Source organism: Ctenopharyngodon idella, chromosome 1 (genome assembly GCF_019924925.1).
Source record: "Ctenopharyngodon idella isolate HZGC_01 chromosome 1, HZGC01, whole genome shotgun sequence".
NCBI classification, from domain to species: Eukaryota; Metazoa; Chordata; class Actinopteri; order Cypriniformes; family Xenocyprididae; genus Ctenopharyngodon; species Ctenopharyngodon idella.
The window spans coordinates 17,411,053-17,427,266 of record NC_067220.1 but is presented as its reverse complement, the minus strand read 5'-3'; the positions used below and the strand labels follow the sequence as shown (position 1 = coordinate 17,427,266).

Sequence of the window (16,214 nt, the reverse complement as noted above, 5' to 3'; positions counted from 1 at the left end):
AATACATTCAGTAGGCCTACTTTAAAATCTTTCAGTTACTGCAGTTTTCAAATGAATCTGCATGCTATCCCTAGGCCTACATTAATATTGCATGGAAATATGATCTCTCAGATATTACAGAGAGTTTAGAAGTTCATGTGATCAGTCTATGTTTTTGCAGAAATATAAATAATCCCCAGAGAGAGAAGAAAAAATAAAAAATCAATCTGCAACATATTAGCAGAAAAGAATACTAAATAGTACTTATAGGTCTATATTTAAAAAAAAAAAAAAAAAAAAAAAAGATGAATAATTTAATAAATCGTGAATTGAAAAACACTGGGGTTTTTTATTCACTAAAAAGAACCAGCTTGTTAGAATCATTCTGTCATGTTCATGTTCTGTTTAGTCTTGTCTAGTTTCTAGTCTAAGGCCCTGTTTACACTAGTGCGTTTTCATTTTAAAACAGCGTTTTAAAATGAAAACGATCCTCATTTACACTGGTGTTTCCACAGCGTTTCAGAAACGATCTCCGTCTACACTACACGACCGAAAACGCATGTCACATGACCATTCATGCACACTGGGCATGTGTGTACAAGTGTAAACAGTTGCCTCTTGTGCATGTAGGCATCTGCAGTATTAAAAAAATGCAGAGTTTAACTGCACAATGGCTGCTAAAAATGACAACAAAGCCAGCAAAGATTGCAGTTGAGTCTCCATGTTATTGTTTACATGGTCATCAAGGATACGCAGAGCGAACGTGGGCAGCCTTGCCATCATTTTCAAAAGTCTCCGTTTTGGTCCGTTTACACTGAAATACAACCTCGGTGTTTTCAAACTAAAACGGGCTCTGCAGCTTTTTGAAAGTCTCAGTTTTCTAGGGTCGAAAATGCCGGAGTAGTGTAAACGCCGGAGTAGTGTAAACGTCAGGCGTAACCTGTAGCAAAAGTTATGCGTGTAAACTGGGCCTTAGGAGCTATTTACATAACACTGTTTTCACTGAAAGCTTTTTATGCATTTTGGCCATTAATTTACATGACAACTGCATTTTAGGGGCCTGAAAACTGAAAACAGGTTTCAAAGTGAAGGTTTTTGAAAACAATACCATTATCATCTCCGTGTAAACTACAAAAACGTGAATTTGTGAAAACTGTGACGTCATGCACATGTTTATTAAGTGTACAGTCTATAGGTGCGTAGTGTTTCTTTACAAAGTGACATCGCCAACTACTAGCCTGGCATGCATAATACAGCGTTTTTAGTCGTTTTCACAGATCAGTGTGAACTGGGATCATTTTGATAATGTTGTTGTCTGTGTGCAAAAAACGTAAAGGAGAAACTTTCCGTTTTTAGTATATCGTTGTTGTGCAAACATACCCTCATTTTTTATTGTTACTGTTTTGTCGTAGTTCTAGTCATTCATTAGTTGCCATAGTCCCAGATTAGTGTCACACCTGTTCCCTGTTACATTGATTACCTTCCTCTGTGTATTTAAGCCTTCAGTTCTCCTCTGTTCTTCATCTTGTGTTAACGTTATGTTTGGTTTGTGTTATACTATCACTCCTTGTGTTGATTAAAATGTCTATTATTATCTTTTTTTCTAGTCACACACCTTCATTGGATTATCTACACAGCCTACACGTGACATATTCGTTCGGGAATTGATTGACTCATATGAGTCTTTCATTCAGGAATCTGATTATACTGGTCACACTGTGTGTTTTTGATTCTCATAAGAATCGTTTGTTTGGAAATCTGTCAAACCTGGTTGTGCTTTGTTTTTTATCCACTAAAAAAAAAAACAGTTCACAAAGAAATCATTTGTTTGAATGCATTTCTTATATTTGCGTCATTTAATGTGCGTATAATGTCCAGAAAACAAAAGTAAAAATCAAGCTGCAACATATTAGCAGCAAAGAGTAAGTAAAACACACTTTTTTTTTGTTTTTTTGTTTTTTGTGAATTTTGCTTTAAACATATGAAAATAACATCTTGCATCAAAAATGTATCCATTTTGATTTGTGCATCAGTGTAACTAATATACCGAATTTCTTTCATTTAAAGCTGGAGGATGAGCTAAAAGAGCGCATTCAAACTACTGGAGCTCTGACACTCAAAATCCTGTTCAAGAACAACCACCCTGATGGCAAACCTCTGGTCAACAGGTGAAAACACAGGCAACACAGATGTACAGTATAGAAAACATTTCCAGTTTCTTATGGTTTGTTCTTTTCCAAGATCTGTTTTACTTGAAATCCTCACAAAGTTCCTGAGGCGGCCTGTCACAGCTAAACAGCTGAAAGACCTTCTATTCCAGTAAGTAATGACAATGCTCTAACAACTCTCAAAACAAAAGTTATGTTGTTCATTGTCTAATTAGTAGTGTTTTGTCATATATTACATATATTAAAAAAATGCCCTTTCTGTGTAGTCTGCACCTCTCTGACAGAGTGCTTATCAGTTTTGAGGAGTTTTATGGTGCCCTGAAAGACCCAAGCTCCAATAAAAGTAACCCTGCAGGTCCTCTTACAATTCCTCAGACACTGGCCCTGCTGAGAGGACCTGCACGCAACAGGTGAGATCTCTGCAGTCCTGACATTCTACAGTATTTTTGGTCCAGTTAACTTAAGCAGAATGTCATATTGAATGTATTCTTTGTTGTCATCTGGTGGAAAGTGGAAATTAAAATATTAAAATTCTATATTATCAAAATAAATATCAACATCAATAAACAGTTCAGATAATTTAATGAACAAAAGTAGCATTAATAATTAAAGAAAAATAGTATAAGCACACTTTTCAATCAAAATATTCACTTTTTTTTATAGATATTGGCTATATAGGCTATAGGCTAATGTTTGAGAAAACAGTTCTTATCCTCGTGTTTGATTTGTTAAGCAGCATTCCTAGAGGGCTGCACAGCAAAATCACCAGAGTTAAATCAGCTCTGCTCTGAGTACATATGGTCCCTCTCTAAATAGTGTTAAAGCAACACGGAAGCAGAGTTAAAGTTAATGAGATAATTAAGCGATTAATTAAGTGATGAATGAACATTAGTGATGAACACCTACTGTTAACAAGCAGAATCACTGAAGAAAAGATAATCCTCCTCTGCTGAGATCTTGAGAGATATTATGTCTTTTATCTTCAGTTGATTTCATCTAAGACTGTGGCTAAAGTCAATTGTAGTTCTTGTGTTTCTCTTTTCTTCATTGATTCTTCTTGGTAACAGCACGTGTTCATCACTAACGCCCAATCATCACTTAATTAATCGCTTAATCCGTTTCCTCGCTAGAGAAGCGTTCAGTTTTTCCACTTGCAAATTCCGCCATGTAAATAGCAACTGGCTTTTAAAGGGAATGGGAGATGAGACTCTGATTGGTTTTTTTGCATGTTACGCCCAAAACACATTCATTACTCATTAAGAGAATAAGGACAACCCTTTTAGACCATGCGCCGGGCGGTCATTAAACTTGCAAAAGTGGATTCGGACATGCCCTAAGTGCACTTGCGCCGTGCGCTTCAGACCATGCGCTTCAGACCATGGGCTTAGATCATTAAAATAGGGCCCTTTGAATCATTCACTCAACTGATTCAAAAACACTGATTCGTTTAAGAGATACATTCAGGAACAAAACATACTACTTAGACTACTAGCAGTTGCTTGGACACGCAATTCTAGTTTTGCTTTGATTGGAACTATTTTCATTGGTGGAGAAAAAGGCAAAAAAGGGGTTAAAAATTTTGTTTCTAAAGTGTAAGTTAACTTGTTGTTTATTGAACGGTTGTATAGAAGCATACACTTTCTCATTTGATTTGTGCTGTTGGTCTAGATGCTTTGTGTGCTGTGATTACTTATGCTGGTGTTCAGAACAACAGCAAGAATGCGATATTGCTTTATATATAGGATCTACTTTATTGTTGTAAAACATGCCCAGTTATGAACTACATCTGTGATTACTTTGCTAGGCCACCTGTGGCTCAAAAAAAAAAAAGTTATTATTCTTAGAAATGTCTGTTTTTTTAGCATTTTAATTAAGATTATTTTAATATAACTAGCTTTAAATAGTTTTAAGACTTGGGTCCCCCTCTGGTGGTTTCCTTACATTTTATCATTTCGCAACAATGTATAAATCATGTTTTTTGTGCTAACATTTTGAGAACATTATTAAGAACCAGATCATTTTAAATTAACAATCTATTAACGTTGCTGGAAGAATGTTTGTTCATAACTTTGAGAGAACCTTGCCAGAATGTTATCCAAAAGTTCTGAGAATGTTCCCTGTTAGCTGGGTAGTCATTCCCGGCCCCCTGGTTGAGAACCATTGATCTAGATCATTAATAGATGCCATTTGGTTTAATATTTTGTATCATTCAAACATTCAGATATTTTAAGTGTAGCTTAAGTCTAAGCGTAAGTCTACAAATACATTTTGGGGTCACTGTATGATGATTATTGAATCTAAATTGTAAACCAAACAAAACAGAAGTCATCACACAAACACTACTTTAGAAAGACATGGTGATTCAGAAACAGAGAATGTGAACTGCTCACGCTCAAAAGTTCACCAGCAGGGAGTGAGAGAGCAGCTCAGAGCCCGTCTTGTGCTCAGGGTGGACAGAAAGCAAAAGGATGATCAGCAAAGCAGCTTACTGCTCTGCCACCCCCTCCGTTTCTCCCTGTCTGTACTACTGCTACTATTGTATCTAACTGTTTAAAGCAGCAATGGAATACAATGAGGTTGTAGAGGGAGTGTGCAAGAGTGCGAAAGTTTGGTTGGTGTGTGTGTGTCGTACTGATTGCGTAAGACCTGGTCAGACACACTCCAGCCGTGAGCAAAAAAATGAAATCTCTGTGACTAATCTCACACATTTTCCCTCTCTTTCTTACAGACACATTGATTATGAGTGTCCAAGTGAGAGATGGTAAAAATAGGATGAGGGAAAGAAAAAAGACTGAATAAAAAGACAGCAAGAGAGGGATAAAGATGAAAGAGCAACAGGAAAAGAAGAGAAATGTGGCACAGATAAAAAGTGCGCAAAAGGCAGATTTATGGGTCCAAAAAGGTTGAAAATAGAAAGAAAGGATAAGTGGAAGAGATGAAGGGATGTAATAAAGAGAAGTGTTTAAGCTCTTGCTCTCTTCCTCCTCACATGTTTGATTGACAGTGTGTGTATGTGTGTGTGTGAGAGAGAGAGGGACAAAAAGGCGAGAAACAAAAAACGGACTTTTAAACAATCTCTGCAATGCTCCTTCAGTTTCTCTCACACCCCCACACACACTCAGATAAAAATTAATAAAAGTTAAGCATGTTTACATAACTCATCTATAACTCTTTATTTTGGTAACTTACAAAATACAGGGGGAAAAAAGTATAATAAACTATGTGCTACTACTATCAAAACTATGCTTTTAACTTGTGAATTTTTTATTTTATTTTAGCTGCAAGTATATTTAAATGTTTAATGTCTTCAATATAGTGAAAAAATAAATAGTAAGTAAATAAATAAATAAGTGATTTTCAGTATGTCAATATTTTGAACGTTTAATGATACCACTGTCACAGCACACACCATTAAAAAAATTAGGTCTTTTTTTTTTTTTTTGGAAAGAAATTAATACTCATATTTAGCAATGATATAATGATCAGTGACATTAAAGGCATTTAAAATTTTACAAAAGATTTATGTTTCAAATAAATGCTGCTCTTTTGAACTATCTTTTCAAAATGAATCCTTCAAAAAAAATGTATCATGTTTCCTGAGCACAAAATAAGCATATTATAATGATTTCTGAAAACGTAGCTTTGCACAGAAATAAATTACTTTTAAAAATATATTAATATCATGAAAATTTAATATATGGTATAATATAATATCAGTATTACTGATTTTACTGGATTTTTGGTTAAATGAATGCAGATATTGTGGGCATGAAAGTTTTCCTTCAAAAACATTAAAAATCTTACCAATCCCAAAACTTTCAAACAATAGTGCATAAACATAAAAAAATGAGCTTCTGAGTTGCTGTTTGCCCTGATTGTGAACCCATTTCTCCACTGCAGGTTTCTGGAGTATGTAGAGGTTTTGTGCAAGTCAGACAATTTTACTGAAAGCTGGATTTCTGCCCCAGAGTTCAGAAATATTCTCAACAAGCTCAAACTTCACTTGAAAGATCCTGATTTTGAAAAATTATGGAAAAGGTTTGAATTTATTAATTTGTACATGCATTCATATATACCATCAAATCACTACAGAGATTTTTTTTTAGGATAGAATTTTCTATTTAAAAAAAATCTATGAAAAATCTTTTTAAAACAGGTTAGATGTGGATGGACTTGGAGCAGTTAAACAGACTATTTTTCTGAAGATATTGGGATTGAGCAGAAGAATTGAACCAAACAATGAAAAAAACTACCAGACTTCCATTAACGCTAAAGCTGAGGAGACAAAAGGTAAAGTTACCTGTTAGCTAATAATATAAAGTTTGTTTCATGAGCTAAATTTTTCTGCTTTATACAGTATCCTCATCTGTCAGTTTACAAAGTGATCAGTAATCAAATGTATCAAAAGAGTAGTCCAATCACAGTCAATAGAAAGTAAACAGAAGTTAAATTATTATTATACTAAAATTATTAATTGAAATTGTTATAGATCAGTAGTATTGACTGTCTGCAGAAGCAGAAGGACAGACTTTGGAAAAACTAGCAGTTTCAATATTTGCTTTACATTGATGTGTATTTGAATAACAGTCGACCTATAGAGGGTGCTGTGGTCCTGTTTCTTTATGGTACTAAAATGATTTAGACTTTGCTTGGTCTAATTTGAACTAATCAGAAGATTAAATTAATACTGACCTGTCATCAAAGAGTTGAAATTATCATCTAATACATCATTTCCTGTCATGCCTTCCTCTTCACTGCAGCTAGGACACTCCCTAAGGCAGAAGAGGAGCGTCACACATCTATCGCCATAGAGACTTGGCTGAAGGACAGATTCAGGGAAGGAGTTCAGAAGATGAAAACAGAGTTTGATCAACTGGATCCTGAGAGCATCGGGAAGGTAACAAACAGCACTGGATTTCATAAACAGGCTGGTACCGAAATGTTTATCATATTGATATCATACGTTTATTTGTTGTTTGCAGGTGAGGGGTGCGGACTTTCTGCAGGTGTTAGGGAAGTTTGGCCTGCATCTGAAGAGAGAGCACCTGGGTCTGTTTCTGTCTCGGTGTGGTCTGAAGCTTAAAAAGGGTTGCGTGCAGTACTTGAACTTCCTGCGCACCTTCCAGGACAGAAGTTCAGATGGCATCACTCACAAGATCATCTCCAACCCAAAACACCGGTCAGATTTACAACATAGCAATATTCTAATAATATTTATTTATGTGAAGCTTTGATCTCTCCAGGTTCTATTACAACACTTGCAATTCTGCATTTTTTATTTTTTATTTTTTTGGGGTGAAGAGGTAACTCTTTTTTGCTTACTCAGATTTTAAAACCATTAAAAAAAAGAAACGTTTATAGTCTCATGACCTGTATTTTCTTAAATCATCACACCCTTGAGTTTTATTCTTAAGAACATGAATGAATTTTATTTATTTTTTTATGTTTAGAGTATATTGAGTTACCCTCCAAAATTACAAAAATGTACATAATAAAAAAGAGAGGACATTTCCAATATTTTCAAGAATTTATGTGCATCTCTTAAAGGATTAGTTCACTTCAGAATTCAAATTTCCTGATAATTTATTTACCCTCATGTCATCCAAGATGTTTGTCTTTCTTTCTTCAGTCGAAAAGAAATTAAGGTTTTTGAGGAACATTCCAGGATTTTTCTCCATATAGTGGACTTCAATGGCTACCAACAGGTTGAAGATTCAAACTGCAGTTTAAATGCAGCTTCAAAGGGCTCTACATTCTCCAGCCAAGCAATAAGAGTCTTGTCTAGCAAAACAATCAGTCGTTTTCTAAAAAAAAATAAAAATTATATACTTTTTAACCACAAATGCTCATCTTGCACTAGCTCTGCGATGCAGCAAGTATTACGTAATCACGTTGGAAAGGTCACGTGTGACATAGGCGGAAGAACCGATCCAAAGCGAGCATGCAAAGACTAAGTCAAACGGCCTTTACAAAAAAAAAAAAGGGGGGAAACAACGATGTTGGACAATCTTGAAGTTGGAGGAGAAAATAAGATGGAGTCTTTTCGTCCTACTGCGGTACTTCCACGTGACCTTTTCAGCGTGATTACATAATGCGTGGTGCATCGCAGAGCTAGTGCAAGACGAGCATTGGTGGTTAAAAAGTATGTAAATTTGGATTTTTTTTAAAGAAAATGACAGATTGTTTTGCTAGATAAGACCCTTATTCCTCGTCTGGGATCGTGTAGAGCCCTTTGAAGCTGCACTGAAACTGCAATTTGGACCTTCAACCCGCTGTACCCCAGTGAAGTCCACTATATGGAGAAGAATCCTGGAATGTTTCCTCAAAAATCATAATTTCTTTTCAACTGAAGAAAGAAAGACATGAACATCTTGGATGACATGGGGGTGGGTAAATTATCAGGAAATTTTAATTCTGAAGTGAACTAATCCTTTAAGCTGCATTCACACTGACAGTGATTAAATCACATATGTATAGATATAAATAAATATTCCATATTCAAGTGGATTAATACTGTATGCCAGTTGCCTTAAGGCTGGAATATACTACACGACTTTTACAATCTGAACAGATTTTAAAACACTTGCCGACTTTGTAAATAGTTACAGAGGAAAAACTGAGCATCATACACTAAACGACTGCGGATCACACACTACCAGACTTTCAAGTCATTACGAACAGAACAAACTCACGCAGAAACTTGCTAAGAGATGCATGACAAATGAAAACAATATGTGTCCTAAAATCATCACAAAATATCAAAAGTTAGATATCCTCTGCTCTGACTGGATGGAATCAAACTTTGAAGCTAAAAAATTCTATGACCATCATACACTACACAAAATTCTGTGAAATCTGTCAACTCAAATCTGCACACTGGCTCTGACTTTCGCCAACTAGCATCAACTTGTCCAGACTGAAAATCGGGGCAAAAGTCATGTAGTGTATTCCAGCCTTTATTCGGATTGAGAAACCAGTATTGATTGGGACATGACAGTCACTTCACTAGATTTACATTACACATACTGAATATTAACCCAAATCTGTTTAAATCCATCTAATATCAGAATATTTATCAGGATTTTGCATGTAAACAAAGTAAATTGGGAACAAACAAAACATCTTTGTACAGAAAATCTTGGAGAAAAAAAAAAGTTTAAGAAATTTGGGGTCAGTAAGATTTTCTTTAAAGAAATTAATATTTTTACTCAGCAAGGATGCATTAAATTAATCAAATTTACAGTGTTACATAATATTTCTATTTCTAATAAATGCTGTTCTTTGGAACTTTCCAAAGAATCCTGAGGAAAAAAAAAAAAAAAAACTAAACGAAAAAGTTTCACAGTTTCCAAAAAATATTTTAAGCAGCTTAATAAGCAGATTTAACATTAATAATAATAATAATAATAATAATAATACATGTTACTTGAGCAGCAAATCAGCATATTAGAATGATTTCTGAAGGATCATGTGACACTGAAGACTGAAAGTAATGGCTGCTGAAAATCTGAACATAAACAACATACAATATTGATTCTGATAAGTGTTGATAATTCTGTCATCAGTAACAGAGCAGTGTGGAAACAGAAACTTTTCTCTGCTTACACAGAGCTCAAATTACACAGAAGCATCCAGAGAAAGTGATCTTTAAGCCTTGTAGTCAAACTCTTTCCATTTCTAACAAGCTTAAGGCCCATAGTTCTTCCCTGCCCTGGGTCACCCAGCACGCAGGGATGAGTAAACAGCAGCTGAACACTAGGCCTAGACTGGCTGTGTTTGGTTTGATTAGGGTGGTCCACAGCTTAAAGGATTGGCGGATGAATAAAATGGGCCAGGCAAACAGTTACAATGTATAAAACCTTTCACCATGGTGACAATATACAGTGGCCTCAAAAAGTATTTAGACACTTAAGCCACATTTTACAATCTATGAATTTTATTGCGGTAGATAATAAAATATTAGATCTAATGCAGTCTGTAAACAAAAGATGATATACATTTTCTCTGAACTAACTTTATTTTATATATATTTTTTGTAAGTATTTTATTATTATTATTTTAATCAAATGCTTCCAGGGTCATTTGTAGTGGATGTTTGAACCTTAAATTTTTTTTTTTTTTTTTTTTTTTTCCCTGTAGGTTTCATTCTGATGAGAACCTCAGTTGTGCTTCCTCTTTAAGTGCCATAGAGGTCAAATTAACTCGCCTGTTTCAGTCAGAATACCTCTCCCTCCTCCAGACCTTTCAGTGAGTACAGTCCCATTCTCTCTCTTTCTTCCTTCTACTCTTTCTCTTCTTTTCTCCTTGTGAACACCATTAACACCCTCTAAATTGAGAACAGGTATCTTTTCTTTCTCTTTTAACACGCAAGATGTTTTACTACCTTTTGGGTCAAAGGTTGACACGTTTTTTTGGTCTCTTTAATTATACCTTTGCATTGTTACTAAGAACCTCATCACAGAAACCCTTCTGCTCAAATGAATTTCCTTTAGAACTCCTTCAACTCCAAATCCTCTATCTAGAAGCGTCTCGCTTGAGTTTGAAAAGCCCATTCTCTTACTTACATACAGCTTATGCGTTTAGCAAATGCTTTATAATACATTTACAAGTATACGTGTGTTTCTCTGTGTATGTATTTGTATAGGAACATCGACAAGCTTAATAAAGGGGCCATTAGTAAAGAAGAATTTAGAGCTGCTATGGAGAGCAGGTACATTTTTTTTTTTTATCTTTCTTATCTTTCATAAAATCATTTTCTCTTTTGTCATTTGTGGAGTTATAAGCTAACTGATAATTAAACTGCATGATTATTGTAGGCAGACAATGTTTTTCTAAAATGTTGTGGCATAAATCACCCATTCACAAGGTCTGATTGAGTCTCACTTTCAGCGTATTTACTTTCTGTCGTGATCATCAGCCCTCTCATTTGGTGACACAAAACACATCAAAATGACAAAAAAGGGCATTTATCAATTACTTAGGTTAGGATTGGAACCCGGGTCCCTTTGCTTGGTAAAAACTATACCACTAGACCAGTGGTTCTCCCAGTATATTTCTGGTACTTCAGTTATAATGTCGAAGCTGTTCATTTTCAAACTTTTTTTATTTACAGAAATATATTAAAATAATTAAAATAAATAATGAAATTCCAGAATTCCGTAAGTTTCAGTAACAATGTTCTTTAGCGTTTGTTTTTTTCTAGTTGTTGTTTTTTCTATTTTTTTTTTTTACTCACAATTTGCAATTTCACAGCAATGTCTACCCAATAAAATATTCTATATTTAATATTTTATAACTACAAAAAAATATTTAAAATGTAAATTATTATTATTTTTTTTAATTTTCATGACTTTTCCAGGTAGAAATCACATTAAAATTCTGTCATTTAACAAGGTTTTCCAAGACAGTGAGAATCCTGCTCCATAAATAAAAATAACAGTTAAAGGGTTAGTTCACTCAAAAATGAAATTTCTGTCATTAATTACTCACCCTCATGTCATTCTAAACCCGTAAGACCTTCATTCTTCTTCGAAACACAAATTTAGATAGTTCATCAAAAAGATAGTTTTGATGAAATCCGAGGGTTTCTGAACCACACATCATTACACATTTTGAGGGCCAGAAAGGTATTAAAGACATTGTTAAAACAGTCAATGTGACTACAGTGGTTCTACCTTAATGTTACGAAGCGATGAGAATACTTTTTGTGCACAAAAACATGAACTTTATTCAACAATTTCTTCTCTACCCTGTCATCCTACGCTGTTGACGTAGTGAACGCAGTTCAGCGCTTCCGTGTTCTACGTCTGTACACGGGGTCATTATTGGCCGACGCTGTACACGTGAGCAGCACGACGTATGCGTGTGATGCTGACGCAGGAGCCGCCCAATAATGAGCCGGAGTTCAGACGTACACACGCTGCACAGTGTTCACTACATCAACAGTGTAGGAGAATGACAGGGGAGAGAAGAAATAGTTGAATAAAGTTATTTTTGTTTTGTTTTTCGCTTCATAACATTAAGTTTGAACCACTGTAGTCATGTGGACTATTTTAACAATATCTTTAATACCTTTCTGGGCCTCAAAAGGTGCAATGACATTGCTGCCTATGTATGGTTCAGAAATGCTCTGATTTTTTCATCAAAAATATCTTAATTTGTGTTCCAAAGATGAACGAAGGTCTTATAGGTTTGGAACGACATGAGGGTGAGTATTAATGATAGAAATTTCATTTTTGAGTGAACTAACCCTTTAAATTAAAATAAGAAATACAATGTCAGCTTCCATCTGTATTTTTTTTTTAAAGCTTGTCTTTATTTTAAGCCATCTTGTGGCCCCTTGGAAGTTTGCTGGGGCCCCCTAGTGGGCTCCGGCCTCCTGGTTGAAAACCACTGTACTAGACTGACGTGTATATGATGAATAGTTGTTAAAAAGTATTTTTTTCTGTCAAGGGTTACCTTCCCTATACGGGACTAAGTAAGCCATTACTGAGACTGGTGCCCCCTCAAAAAGCCCCTGCCTTATTAGCGTCTAAACTGAGTGAGAACCTAATTTACTCATATTATTAAAGTTTGAAACTCCCCTGTCTTTTCTCTCTGTCCTTTAAAACACATTTACCTCACCATAATCCTCTTTATTTGAGTATGTAGTATTGTAGTCAGTGTGGACCATGTCTGTCAGATCTGAAGGACAATCTCACATTTTTATTCATAATCTTTGATAAGTTCATTTGTCTTTATCTGTGTTTTCTGGAGCGAGTGAAGGTTGTAGTTTGTGTGAGTGAATATTTGAGGGTGTGCATACGTGTATGTGAAGTCTAATCCTTTGATTGACTGGCCAGTGTGTGTCCAGCTCTGTGCCATGCCCGGGTGAAGAGGGCAGTTGACCTTATGACCTCTTGACTCTGCAGTGTGCGAGAGGGTCAATGAGTGGCGTATGCTTAGAGCCTGCTGGACTGGCCGGCCCTGATGAGTGGACTCTCTGCCTGTGCTGACATCAGTGATCTCGTGCTGACCTTCCCCTGACCTTCTCCACAGGTTTGGCCTGGAGATTTCCGACCCTCAGTTTGAGCAGCTGTTGGACAGGCTCCCTCTTGACCGCCACGGAAATGTGCAGTACCCGATCTTCATGGCAGCCTTTGACACCAGGTACAGAGCCTTTAGACCGGTCATCTTAACATTTGCTATATCAATGTTAATGGCACACTAGTTTTGGATTTGTTTTTTTTAAAATGTAGTTCCAAACATAGGTTCGAGGAGTCTAAACATTCAGTCCTGTCAATCATCATTACAAGCGTATATAAGCAGCAGTCACTGCGTCATCCCAGCGACAATTCTTCCAGCATCCCTCCTCCTCCCATCTCCTCCTCTATTTCTCTTATTCTCCCTCTATGCAGTACTGTTATAGGGGGTTTAACTCGGAGCTCAAGCCGAGCCTCGGGTTCGAGCCTCCTTCAAGGACAGCAAGCCAAGTTTTTTTTTTTCCATTAACCATTCAGGGCAGGCAACTTTGTGAATTTAATATTGGCATCATATTACAGGACTGAATAAAAGAACACAGAGGTAGTTCTGCATAAGTCTTACAAATGTAATAAGAGGGAATTAGTAAGCTTTCGAGCTTAAAAAGATGTCTATATCGTTTTGGGATCTTGATTAGCATTAAGGCCTGTTCACACCAAGAACGATAACTATAAAGATAACTATAATGGTAACTATATTAGCGACCACACCAGCAGAAGATATCATTCTGTTTATTACCAGCGTGCTGCAGTTTTGTTGTCTGCCGCTTTTAAATGCTTGATTCTGATTCTCATTGTTTTCATCATTCATCAGCTGGAAAAAAAAATCGCTCTGAAAGAAATTGCAACTATATCGTTCCTCTGTGCCGTTTTCGTTATGGTTGTGGTGTGGACTCTGCTATTCTTTTATATTTAGTATGATTTTTAAAACTATATCTTTATCATTATAGTTATCAGTCTTGGTGTGAATGGGCCTTTAGTTTTAGGGATCCCTAAGATTTCACTCCACATAGCCCAAAAAAAGTAAAAAGTAATTAACTTAAAAATTGGTGACAAAATATGGATTTTTCAATTGCATAGAAAATTGATGTTTGTTTGTTTATAATATTTCAATTCATGACCATTTGTGAAAACAGTCTCCAACTAGAAGGTTCTAATTGTTCTAATAAATTTCTTCATTTAATTTTTAAATAGGTAAAAACTGTTTCAATTGATTGTAGTAAAGACTTTAGCCAAATGCTGAAAATCTAAGAAGAAAATATGATGACATTCTTTAATTACAGTGAAATTACATGTCATGTCCGCAGCCTAATGTTGGTTTCAATCTCAGCAACAAGCAACAACCTTTCCTTTGCAAATCCTTCTTATGCATCCTTCTTAAGTTTTTTTCCAGCAGTTTTCATTAAGTTTAAAAATTAGAATATTTAAAATCTGATCAAAAGACAATACAAGCCATCATTTAAATGAAAAGCTTTTGATACTGTAATAGTTATTTGTGTGTGTGTGTGTGTGTGTGTGTGTGTGTATGTTTATGGCTACAACAGTTTGCATGATTTGTATTCAGAAAGAGGGAAGAGATTAGGTCTCTAGTGACATCATGCTTCAGGGTGGCTCTTTCATTTGCTTTTGTATTTTTGTCATTGTGCTTGACCAGTAGGATGCCAGAAGGAAATAGCCTACGTTAACCTAAAAATGTAGAACGTTCAGTTCTATAAAACAACTTCATGTGCCAATGCAAGTATATGCGTAACATTGGCTAACTGAAATGACTGAAGCTAATTTGCAATTACAATCATCCTAGAATTTAGCAAGTTTAGAAGTCAGTCAGATATGCAACTAATTTTAAATTATATGCTTGAAAGTTGTCATGGCATAAAGTATTTTGCATGTTATCACACCAAACAATTGACAAATCAACTGAATTTGAAAGATATTGTAAGATATCTAAATTTTGATTTAAACTCAAAATGCTTTCAACTGAAATATTGGTTACACTTTATATTGATAGTCTACATTAGACATTCTACTAACTATAAGTAACTTTGCAACTAACTTTGTCAACTAACTCTCATTAGAGTATTAGATTGTTGGGTTGACATTAGTAGAATAAGTTGACATGTACTTACAAATGTACTTATAGTCAGTAGAATGTCTATTGGGAGACCATTAAAAAAAAAAAGTGTTAGCAGATATTAAGCAGACAGTCTACCAATACTCTAATAACTGGTAGTTGACATGTACTGTAGTTGCGAAGTTTAGTAGAATGTCTAGGGTGGACTATCATAATGAAGTGTTACCCAAAGTTTTATGCTGCTGAAAACACATTCGCGAACCAATGATGAAATAAATGCACACATGCATTGTTGGAGATTTCTTGCAATGAACCCTCAGTTTGTGTTTGTGCGAAGATGCTTTAAAATGGTTGGATATGAGCATTAGGTTCTGACCACCCTGGGGGACCCATGTGAACTCCCCTAACCACCTAATGAATGACCAACAATAACCAACGCAATGTAAACGTTTCTTAAATAGAACAGGGTAATGAATTTTAATCTGCTAGAGTAGCAGCTCTGAGACATGCGGTTTTAGTGTGTGTGTGTGTGTGTGTGTGTGTGTGTGTGTGTGTGTGTGTGTGTGTGTGTGTGTGTGTGGGTCTAGGGTGTGTGCACGTATTAAATGGGGGCAGGGTATAAGCTTAGCTGCTCATTTTATTTTCTCTCTCAGTGTGTGTAGGGGATAAAGACCTAGAAAACCAGCCTGGCTTAGTTGACAGGTGACAAGGGTTATACTGAATGGGGATTTTGTAATACTAACAGTGGGGAAAAAGCCCATGCACCAAGGGACCTCCTGAATAGAGAGAAAGAAAACTTTAGAACTTCTATACTCGCAGAGAACAGTGAGAAAGGCCAACCATGCCTCGCCAATGACAGCTACAAACTCTCGCTCTTTCCCTTTCGCTCTGCCTCTGTCCCATGAGAAATGCTAAATCATTCATGCTAAAGCGTCCTGATCCCAGTGTCAGTAGTTCCTGTGTGGCATTTCCTCTGTT

At 35.8% G+C, this 16,214-nt stretch overlaps 1 protein-coding gene across 1 annotated transcript in view; it reads left to right on the top strand.

The window, feature by feature from the left end:
• si:ch211-197n1.2 (EF-hand calcium-binding domain-containing protein 6) overlaps positions 1–16,214 on the top strand; it is a 37,647-nt gene that overhangs the window by 5,201 nt on the left and 16,232 nt on the right. Inside the window, exons 3-12 of the mRNA XM_051890083.1 lie at positions 2,047–2,147; positions 2,221–2,298; positions 2,414–2,557; positions 6,048–6,185; positions 6,304–6,437; positions 6,908–7,044; positions 7,130–7,326; positions 10,287–10,394; positions 10,792–10,857; positions 13,185–13,295. Of these exons, the coding sequence (XP_051746043.1) occupies positions 2,047–2,147; positions 2,221–2,298; positions 2,414–2,557; positions 6,048–6,185; positions 6,304–6,437; positions 6,908–7,044; positions 7,130–7,326; positions 10,287–10,394; positions 10,792–10,857; positions 13,185–13,295 (1,214 nt within the window). The remainder of the gene's footprint in view (positions 1–2,046; positions 2,148–2,220; positions 2,299–2,413; positions 2,558–6,047; positions 6,186–6,303; positions 6,438–6,907; positions 7,045–7,129; positions 7,327–10,286; positions 10,395–10,791; positions 10,858–13,184; positions 13,296–16,214) is intronic.